Genomic DNA, 11,476 nt, shown 5'->3' on the forward strand with positions numbered 1-11,476 from the left:
AAAATAAATTAAGCGTTATCAGGATAGTCGACGGCTCGTCGAGGGAACAGGATGTTGCTGTCAGACCGACCGCCCCTCTCTCCATCGGCTCCACTCCCCCAGTGTTCATATAACATTTAGCATTTCAACATCAATAAATTACCGCTGCGTCCTCCTTTCTTCTCACTCTTTTTTTTATTATTATTACTTTAAAAAGCCGGAGTATGCAGATAAAAGCAGCAGCGCAGAGAAGCTCCCCTCTGCTTCTGTTGTGATGTGTTGCAGCAGCACTGCCCTGCAGGACACACACACACACACACACACACACTCTCTCTCAGCTGGACTCCCACCGTCTTGACAGACACCTGACAATGATGGACAGACGGATAAAAACCCACCACGGCGCTGTGGCGCTTGGATCGGATGTGCTGACGCGGCGGTTTTGGAGAAGAGCCGGCCGGTAAACACTCGAACGAGAGACAAGGATCAGACGCGAGCGCTCTTTGTCTTTAGCACAAAAGAGGACCTGAATGGGTTTCACCACCTGGGAGCCAGTTGTGTGTGTCTGTGTGTGTGTGTGTGTGATGGCAAAAGCTGTGAGCAAACACACACAGACACACACACATGCTGTGCTCCTTCACTTCAGTCAACCTGCAGATCTGAGTTCGAGCTGCGTCATAAAGGATCGGATGCTTCTGAACGGCAAAACACAAGTTTGTGTGTCTGCACGGAAGTAAAATGGAGACGCAAAGAGATGAAGAACCGCTGGAAACCGAGAGGAAGGACAACGACGACACTTTTTGTTTAATTTTTTAAGACAAAAACCTAAAGATGCTGTGGAAAATTTTAAAAAACAAACAAAATCCTCCTGCATTTGAGGCAAAATATAAAAAATAAATTTAAAAAAAGTAACTTTTCGTCAGATATATATTAGGAGAGGCCAAGCAGGTGGAAAGAATTGTCTCTTTAAGATATATAAATTGCACACTCAATGCAATACCACCTTGCAGGTGACAAAGTCTTGTAATGGTATGAATTGACTCTCTGCACCAGATTTCTATCAAATTGCAGTTTAATAAAACTGTATGAGACTAATCAACAAACCCGACTCAACAAAGTGCATCGATGTAAAAAATGAAACGACGCTTTAAATCCTGATTCCCGGCCTGGAGGAATCACTGGCTGAATTAAAAGCCCCTCCTCCCCCGGTGGCTCTGATCTCTTCCAGCTGCCGCCGACGCTCCGCATCCTCTGCAGCCGCTCCCTCTCTCCGAGGAGCCGCCTCATTTGGAGTTAATTTACCAGCAAAATGAGCCGAGACCGGTGAAGGCACGCGGTTCTGTTGAGGAGAAACACTCTGAACACTCTGCAGGAGCCTTGCTGCACCATTAACCTGAGCAGTGTTCATTAAGAGCTTGTAGAATACAACGCGCACGCTTTTCCCCATGCTGGAATCTCTTTTTTTTAATAGTAAATCACTTGAATTATGAATTATCTCGTAGAGGATTGTAGTTTAGAGGGTCCTTTTAATCAGAAGGATAGTGGTCTGATCCCTTTTGTCTGCGCTTCAAACCCCTTGTTGCTCCCCGGGGGGCTTTGAACCAACGTGCTGATGGTTTACATTCCCCTGCATGTACCTCTCACTGTGTAATCATTCAAATTAAGTTGTATGAAAGTACGTGGATGATGTCATGCTCTCACTCTGGAACATTTGGAGCGAATTTAGCTGAACGCAGCAAAGCCGGGTCACCGGGTCGCCTGGTTTTTTTTCTCTACAAAACCTGCTTTCAATCAGGAGAGACGAGTCCGATGCAGAGAAGATACTTGTTTGTTGTCAACAGATTGATTGACAGATTATTTGGCGCTTGGACTCTTTGGGGAGGTTTGTAATCGAGGGGCGGCGGCAAGATAAATCCTTCCTGTGGAGTCCAGACGCTGGTGGAGCTGATGAGGCTGCAAAGACTGGGCGGAGAGAGGGAGGTGGAGGGTAAGCAGTCAGACAATACGCCGACGATGTCATTGTCTCTTTGTGCAATCGGATAGCACGAGAAGAACCAGAACCTGGACTGAGAGGGGCAGACTGTCAGAACCTGCTGCAGTGAAATGAGAGCTTTTCTAAAGGGTTTAGAGACACTACCACTTTAGTCCACAGGGGGCGACAGAACCAACACAGTGGAAGTTCCTTGTAGTGACTTTTGGAAATCAAAAATAATGGCAAAATGAGATTTTCAAAGCACTAACGAGTGAATCGCCTGTCTGTCTTCCTGCCGGTCCGATGGCCAAAGGGAAGTTTTGAAACGCTGCTTGTGAAGAAGCCGTCAGCTCTACCGGCTCTGAGTGCTGCAGTGTGGTTTTAGTTCTGCAACAGTTCATATCCAGACATGCAATACAAGACGGCTTCTGCTTATTCAACATTTGCGGAGGGAATTTAATCACTTTGATTCACTAATCTCTGACAGTGCACCAGTGAGTCGTCCAAGTTGGGGAACCAAAAAGGTAGAATCTTTGCGCGAGGAGGGGAAGTCGCTCTCGCGACTCAGATGTCGCCAACATCCCGAACAAATAGCTTTCTGCGAGAAAACTACAGGGTTTTTTTTGCATTCTCCAAAAGATGCAGTTTTCAGATGGGAGGTTTTGCTCTTATCGAGTTGCAAAAAAAGTTTTTCCGTCATGAAACTGGATTCTGATTCCTCCGATGGGCTTCGTGGAGGAACATTTGAAACTCGTAAGCACAATTTGAGTCCATACTGTGTGATTTCCTGAAGGCTTTTTGCTCAACCTCTAACTCTGATACCAAGAGGCTCAATTGGCGGAGGGCCCGGCTCAAAAAAGTTCACTTCTCACAGAACTTTGGAACAAGATATGAAGATGTTTCCACAATCTACGGCTGTCACTACAAAGGGAATTGCACAGCGGCAGAAGGATGACACTGATAGGGTCTGCGGTCGTCATTATTAATTAGAGATTTGTCTTCAAAGTGAGCAGTCATCTCTTTTGGACATGGAGAAACTTGATGAAATTAAAAACACAGCCACTCCAATGTAATGGTATGAATTATGTCTCATAATACAGAAGGGTTTTTACAGCGGATTTCTTTTTTTGTCCATCTTTCTGAGGACATCTTGTCCTTTGCTTGTTTTGAAGCTGCATTCTCTCTCCTGACCACCAGGGGGCGACTCCTCTGGTTGTATAGAAGTCTATGTTTCATGTGTTAAAGCTGCATTCTCTCTCCTGACCACCAGGGCGACTCCTCTGGTTGTATATAAGTCTATGTTTCATGTCTTAAAGCTGCATTCTCTCTCCTGACCACCAGGGGGCGACTCCCCTGGTTGTATAGAAGTCTATGCTTCATGTATGAAAGCTGCATTCTCTCTCCTGACCACCAGGGTGTGACTCCTCTGGTTGTATAGAAGTCTTTGTTTCATGTCTTAAAGCTGCATTCTCTCTCCTGACCACCAGGGGGCGACTCCTCTGGTTGTATAGAAGTCTATGCTTCATGCGTTAAAGCTGCATTCTCTCTCCTGACCACCAGGGGGAGACTCGCCTGGTTGTATAGAAGTCTATGTTTCATGTCTTAAAGCTGCATTCTCTCTCCTGACCACCAGGGGGCGACTCCTCTGGTTGTATAGAAGTCTATGCTTCATGTATGAAAGCTGCATTCTCTCTCCTGACCACCAGAGGGCGACTCCTCTGGTTGTATAGAAGTCTATGTTTCATGTCTTAAAGCTGCATTCTCTCTCCTGACCACCAGGGTGTGACTCCTCTGGTTGTATAGAAGTCTATGCTTCATGTGTTAAAGCTGCATTCTCTCTCCTGACCACCAGGGTGTGACTCCTCTGGTTGTATAGAAGTCTATGCTTCATGTGTTAAAGCTGCATTCTCTCTCCTGACCACCAGGGTGTGACTCCTCTGGTTGTATAGAAGTCTATGCTTCATGTGTTAAAGCTGCATTCTCTCTCCTGACCACCAGGGGGCGACTCCCCTGGTTGTATAGAAGTCTATGCTTCATGTGTTTAGGCAACAAAACTACTTAATTCAGGATTGATAAAACATCACGGGTTTGTGTTAGAATGATAACGTTGATATCTTAAATAACAAATCGTTCCTAATAGACTTTCTCACGTAAAATATTGATGAGCGACGTTCTTCTGGCGAGAAAGAGTTCAGCTTCTGGGGAACGAGTTACGTCAGGAATCTCCTCCGAAATTTAAAAGTGCGAGCTCATGCACACAACAAAATACATCCTCGCGATGTTCTGACGGCAAGACGACACTTTGGGATGACTCAGCACACACACACACACACACACACACACACACACACACACACACCTTTTGGTACTTTAATTATTTAATGTGTTTTCATCTCACGGTCCTCTGCCCTGGTTTTTCGGATTATATGGAGGTCTGCAATAAACTGGGCACTTTAATATTGTATAAGGCTTCATGCCTCGGCTGCAGCTTATTTTACACGGAGAACAGTCCTAAAGCTACAGATTAAACTCTTTTCACTGTTCCAAATTAAACATCAAAGACATAAATTGATAAACTATTTGCGCTCGTGGGCTTTTTGAACTATGGGCTTTAAACTATGGGAAAGTTTGTGTCTGATTAAATAAGTTCAGTCGAATTTGTCTTCTGTGTAATGTATGGATTTGCATGTATTTTGGTAACTTGTAGCTTCTCTTGAGAGCAAACGTCTTGTTTTCTTAAGCACCAAACATGATTTATTTTGTAGAAATAAGTCACCACTTCCTGCTCTGGGTGATGTGAAGCCGTGTGTCTCCTCCTCCAGGAGCCGGAGGCTGGTCTCCTCAGAGTTCGGACCGGTATCAGTGGTTGGAGGTCGACCTTGGCGTCCGGACGCACATCGCCGCCGTGGCCACGCAGGGCCGCTACGGCAGCTCTGATTGGCTGACGGCCTACCTGCTGATGTTCAGCGACGCCGGACACAACTGGAAACAGTACCGGCAGGAGGAGGGCATCGAGGTGAGGCCGGTTCAGGTGCTGCGTCGCGTGAAGTCTTCCAGCTTTAGGAGACGATCGGGATTTTCCTTCAATTCTCGTTTTTTTAATAACGGAAACTTAATTATCTCGACAACCACAGGGCGGATGTTCTTCATTTAAATTGCTACAATACCGTAACCCTTGTGAGAAGAGACATACGGTTCAAAACAAGTTGTGTTAAGTTTAAGTATTTACGTATACTTAACAGTAACCCTCCAACGTTTCACTAAACCCTCCGTAAACAACGTCGGATTTCACTAACAGACACGTCCTCGTAGCCCTACGGCCTTGTGGGAATCCAACGAAGCATTGCAAATCGTTAATTTCTCCCTATTAGTTCTTGTAAAGTCACAAAACGTCCAGAGTTCTTTTTTTCGGCGGATGTCTATGAGTCCTGGTCCGTCCAAATTTCTAAAATCTTTCCATTTTTGAACCAAACGACACAGTTTTTTGACTGAAACTCCTTCCTCACATGCTAATACTTTGTTTGATTGGGATTTTTGTTGCAGATTCTGATTCTTTATGTCCTAATCTTCCCAAAATGGTGCCTTATTAGTGTGTGGGTTGTTGTTAAGTCACGAGACACAAACAGGTCCCCTGGGTGAAAGTCCTCTGTTTATTTATTTTGTTTGAATTGTGCAAATAAATAAAATTTAAAAAGTCCCATCAAACCAGTTTATATATAATCTACGCAATCATGAACCATGAAGTATAAAAACAGCAAAAACACGTAAATTAGGACTTTTTCTCATAATTTCATGTAATTTCCGTGTTAAAATAACTCAACTTCTGCAGTTATTGTCACCTAAACCCACGATGTTTTCCTAAATCTAAGTGGTTGTGTTGCCTCAAACTCACTAAGTTGCTTCCCGTGAAGGCAGAAGTACATTTTTAAATTCTGCATGCTTGTAAATGCTGGATTTTAGATGGAAAATGAGGCGTATTTTTATCCCAAGATGTCGTGCAAACCCCTGCATGAGGATGCGTCATGTGCACTATACAAACTGTCGCTTACTGTAAAGGGATCAGCGTCTCATTTGCTCGTACGACTCGTAAAACGTTCGCCGTGTTAACCTCATTACCTTTAAGTCGCTGGAGCATTACCTCAAAGCTCCGAGTGCAGACGGTTAAGTTCTCCCCATCGCGGCGGCGCAGTGACGGACGGCTTCCCGCGTTCAATCTGCCGACGGCGAGGGAAAGACTCTCGCTCGAGGGTGAAAACTAACCGTCGGGCTGAGACCCCTTCACAGAGAGAACAGGGCTTCTCGCGGCTTAAAAGCTTGTTGATTTCACACTCAGCATAAATCGGGGGGATAAATCCACGGCAAGTCTCCAAAGTCCCGCTAAAGCTCCACGTGTTAGGCAGCCCGGTTTATTTGGGGCGAGCGGAGGGGAACCGCTGAGCCGCTTCATCACACGCATTTCTTCCAGGATTTCTCTTTTCCTTGAAGCTTACAGGCCCGAGTGACGCTCCCTCCTCCTCTAACTCTCTCCTCTTTTTCTCTTTGCGTGGAAAAGGAGGCGAGCAGATGGCGACTAAATAAATATATGTAGCGTCCATAAGCGATGGGACTAAGTACGTCGTAGATTTTCCGACGGTGAAGAGCGCCGTGCTGAAATGAAAATCTATTGGTCTCTATGTGCCAAAAGAGAGAAAAGCTTCAAGGAGATGAACATTGAAGTAAAGTTGAAGGCAATCGATGTGGGATTCGTTTAAGATTCATGAAAATTCGGTGAAGGTTTTTACCCCAAAACCTGCCGGCATCATGAAAATGTTCCTTTCTTTTTCTTTTTGAACAATGGGCAAAAACTACACCGTTAAAAAATGTAACTCTACACGTCTCATTTAAAAAGCTCGCCCTGAATGAAGCGTTAAAAGTGCCCTGATCCTGTAAAAAGCATCACATTCATTACACATGAAGCCAGAAGTCATTTGGCTGAGACCGACAGTCACGTGATCTAAATAGATTATCAAAGGAAATCAACAATATGACATTAAATCTGTGTTGCAGTGCACAGAAAACACGTTTAGTTCTCTATACTTCCAGTCATGAGGATGCTATATATATATATATATATATATATATATATATATATATATATATATATATATATATATATATATATATATATATATATATATATTGTCGGGTGAGAGCATTCCTCCTGTGTTGAAACTAGTTGATGAAGGCTTCAGTCATGTTTTGTGGAGTCTTTTACTTCAGCGTCCTCCTCGCCCTCCTTTTCACTTTCCTTCTCTTTACTTTGGTCCAAAGTCCCTTTTAGAGGACGTCCTCTCACTCGTGTCTTATTCCAGAAGCCGATGCCTCACCTGAACGAGCCGGCTGTCACTTGAGGGGGCGAGCACTCAGTTTCCTGTCAGACGGTTTGAGAACAGCGACTTACAGGATGCGGTCCGGGGTGACGAGTCCACATTTCAGAGGGCAACACACTCGGGTTTCAGTCACAACATCAGCCGGTCGGAGGTCAAATAGCCCCCGAAATGCAATCTATTGGCTCCATGTACATGCTCGCCAGACAGGGATTCGACCCCTTCTTGTCCCATATGTTGGGGTTTTAACGCCCAAACTCAACTGTATACGTAGTTATGGAAGCCCAACGATGGAGTCGCGTGTCCTCAAACCTAATGCTCGTTTTGTCTCGAACGAGAAGCCGTTTGTGACGACAAACGAAACAACAAAATCACCTTTTTGTGTCAACAGATTGCATTCCATCAGAAACAACTATGAGGCATTTAAAGCTCTCCCTCCTCGAGGGGAATTACATCTCAAAGCTTTCTGCATGATTTACCCTTTTATAAAGCACCTATTTTTAGCCCCTTTCCTTGAAAATTGCATACCCAAACTAAAAAGGGTGTATCTCTGCAACCCCTAGGGCTGTTTGAATGTGTGTTATAATAAAAGGAACACATGTGAGATGTTGTTCAGATGTTTAAATATCAGTCTATATGTTTCTGGTTAAGAGGAAATGAAGATGACACACAAAAAGAAATGAAAAGGTTTCAGGTCCAACTATTAAAAAAAATGACTTTCAGGATGATTATTAGTTTGAAATGATGCAGCTGTAAAGTCACAACTCTAACAAACCATAACACAACACGTGAACATTCAACATGCTAAGGTTGACATTGGTAAAGTGAAGCAGAACAAAGTTAGAGGGTTTAGAACAGAGAACATTCAGGCGAGGTCATATTGGGTCCATTGGGTCCATTGGGTCCATTGGGGGCTATTGGGGCTATTGGGTCCATTGGGTCCATTGGGGCTATTGGGTCCATTGGGGCTATTGGGTCCATTGGGTCCATTGGGTCCATTGGGTCCATTGGGCCTATTGGGGCTATTGGAGCTATTGGGTCCATTGGGACTATTGGGTCCATTGGGGCTATTGGGTCCATTGGGTCCATTGGGGCTATTGGGTCCATTGGGTCCATTGGGTCCATTGGGGCTATTGGGTCCATTGGGTCCATTGGGGCTATTGCGCCCATTGGGGCTATTGGGTCCATTGGGTCTATTGGGGCTATTGGGTCCATTGGGGCTATTGGGTCCATTGGGTCCATTGGGGCTATTGGGTCCATTGGGTCCATTGGGGCTATTGGAGCTATTGGGTCCATTGGGTCCATTGGGTCTATTGGGGCTATTGGGTCCATCGGGGCTATTGGGTCCATCGGGGCTATTGGGTCCATTGGGGCTATTGCGTCCATTGGGGCTATTGGGGCTATTTGAATGCTATTTGAATTTTCTCATGTACCAAACCCTATATTTCACCTGTATATTAAATATGGTGTTCAATACATCCAAACACAGCAGTTTGGTTCTTCTTTATTTTCACAAAACAAGCTATGATTTACAGTTTTATATAACAATCGCTCAGTTTTTAAAAGGTTTCAAGGTGACAAGTTTTATTGCTGAAGGTTTTCCATCCTGTTCAGTTCAGATTTACTCTCTTACTTCACCCCCCCCCCCCCCTCCCTCCCCCTCTCCATCCCCTTCCTTAGAGAGGTCAGAGGTCAGCTGCTCACCAGCCGCAGGACTCTGTGGTTTCTTCAAGGACATTTCAGTCATCCTGCGGCACCTTTACTTCAGCACAGTGCTGAAATTCTTCAGTGTGATTGTAGGTTAAGTTTGCAGTATTTGCATATAGATTAAAAATCACAGAAAGTTTCCAGAGCCAGAGGAACGGTCTTTGGTTTCTTTTTGTGAAACAAGGAAATGTCTGAGTGGAACCAAGAGAGAGAGGGAGAAGACAATCAAGACAAGAAAAATCAGAAGCAGAAGTAATTTAAGGAACAAAATCAAGATTCTGACTTTTTCCACTCACGTAACATTATTTTACTTCTTTGTGAGAAGAAGCAGAAAACCTGAAAAGCAAAAAAGGAAAGTAGAGAAAACCTCATAGAGAAAGTTGATGAAAGGGCTTAAGATAAAGTTAAAAAAAAAAGTTAAAACACATCCCGAATTAGGCCGCGGGGATCACGCAGGTTAATACATGTTATTCCTCACGGGCCAAGTGTTTACCAAAGCGTCTGAAAACATAATGAAAACTACAACTGGAGCTTCACAAATCCAATTTTCTACCTGATTGAGACTCCGTTCACCAGGAACGAGGCTCCACAGCGTTCCCTTCATTAGGAGGGAGAGGAACGAGTCACCTCTCAGAAGCTTTGGGGGAGTTTGACTCGTAAACATCCAGAAGGAGGGTTTTTCTTTGTGGATGGACAGGTGCATGATGGGAAAGCCAGATGCTGACATGCTGCTGTTGTGTGTGTTTCTTCTTCTTCTTCTTCAGGCTTTTCCAGGCAACACGAATGCAGACAGCGTGGTGCAGCACAAGCTGCAGCATCCGGTGGTCGCCCGCTACGTCCGCCTCGTCCCTCTGGACTGGAACGCCAACGGCCGGATCGGACTCAGACTGGAGACCTATGGATGCCCGTACAGTCAGTCTGGACTAAATCCTACATTTATAGACGCACAAAAGATTATCCATGTCTCTTCACCCGCGTCCTGGAGTAATCCCTTAATTAGAGAACCCTTTTATATCAGGTCACGAGGTCCAAATCAAGGAAAACAACATGGTATAAATAAGAAAGAAACATGTTGGGTATCAAATTAAACATAGAAATCCAGGCTACAATAATATATCAGCACCATGTGCAACCTATTAACACAACTCAAAGAATAAATAGGATTAGGGGTTAGGGTGAGTGCTTAAAGCGCCGCATCGTCTGCAAAGAGACGCATCAGCAGAGAGATTCATGTGTTTCAGATCTTTAAGGACGAGAATATAAACTTTTGTTGACGGTCGTCCTTCAAGCATCTCTTTTATCCACATTTAGTTCACTGCTGAGGGCGTTTCCATGAACTCTGTGTGAGTGGAAAGTTCTCATTTAAGGATTTAAGTCCTTTTTCCTTTGTCTCCAGACTCGGATGTGTTGGGCCTGGATGGCGGCAGCAGCCTCCTCTTCAGGCTGAGTCCCGGGCCGAGGCAGAGCGTCTCTCTGGCCTTCAAAGCCCTGAGGAGCTCCGGGACGCTTCTTCACGCCTCGGGGCCGAGCGAGCAGAGCCTGGTCCTGCAGCTGGAGAGAGGAGAGCTTCTGCTGCTGCTCCGAAAAGGTACGACTCCTCTTCTGCTTTGAAGAAGTCATGCCATCGATCTACTGCCGGCTTTTTGAGGGCAGCACCTCAATCTGGAGGCCCTCAGGAGTAGTTAGCGACCTCTAATCCACTATTATAATTTATTAAACCAACCATTAAAGTCTGCTCAACAAGAAATAATAATAATATATTCATATATTTCAACTTATTTCCAGCATAAATATGATTAAAAGTCAAGAGTGTGAGTAAGATTCCTCAAAAATGAATCCTTGAGAGCTTTTTTAAATGTAGGGGTTCAGTGCATTAAAAACAATCCACAGGCTTATATTTTTGAAAGATTACGACCTAAAGCATCTACATCTACCATAATAATAACATTCAAGTTTTAAAAAATGGCATCTTAGGAAGGATATTCAGTCAAAGAAACAGGTTTTTCGGTTAAAAAATGGGAAAATTACTTATTTTGTGCCAAAAAAAGTGTCTGATTCCCTCATGGCTGGATTCAGCATGACCATCTGCAATTTAAAGTCCTCAAGCCTCTGAAAATGTTCCAAAAAATGCCCAAAAAGATTTGTAAAATGTCTGAAAATTCGAAATCAAGTGTCCAAAAGTAACGTTTCCCTGCAAAATTAGTTTAAAAAGTCCTCTCCTGGTTCCACTCAGCGTGATTGGTCGAGGCCTTTACTGCAAGAGCTATTGTTCTAAACAAAAAGAAGGTGAAGTTCTCTTTGCTTTCTGCTCTCACTTTCTTCTTCTGTCTTTTCTGCTTTTATTGTTCGGCGCTCATAATTAATTGCCGCCTCATGAAACTGTCTCGCCGGTTCTCTCTGCCGGCTTTTCTTTCTTTCTTCTTACGCGCTGCTTTCAAACGGCGTGATCTAC

The 11,476-nt window shown here is 44.3% G+C and overlaps 1 protein-coding gene across 1 annotated transcript in view; it reads left to right on the forward strand.

Moving 5' to 3' along the window:
* LOC137779469 (contactin-associated protein-like 4) overlaps positions 1-11,476 on the forward strand; it is a 69,924-nt gene that overhangs the window by 22,592 nt on the left and 35,856 nt on the right. Inside the window, exons 3-5 of the mRNA XM_068567249.1 lie at positions 4,774-4,967; positions 9,789-9,936; positions 10,421-10,612. Coding sequence (XP_068423350.1) covers positions 4,774-4,967; positions 9,789-9,936; positions 10,421-10,612 — 534 coding nt within the window. The remainder of the gene's footprint in view (positions 1-4,773; positions 4,968-9,788; positions 9,937-10,420; positions 10,613-11,476) is intronic.

This window comes from Clinocottus analis, unplaced genomic scaffold (genome assembly GCF_023055335.1).
Source record: "Clinocottus analis isolate CAN_PGR_092001 unplaced genomic scaffold, fCliAna1.0.p SCAF_8, whole genome shotgun sequence".
Taxonomy (NCBI): Eukaryota; Metazoa; Chordata; class Actinopteri; order Perciformes; family Cottidae; genus Clinocottus; species Clinocottus analis.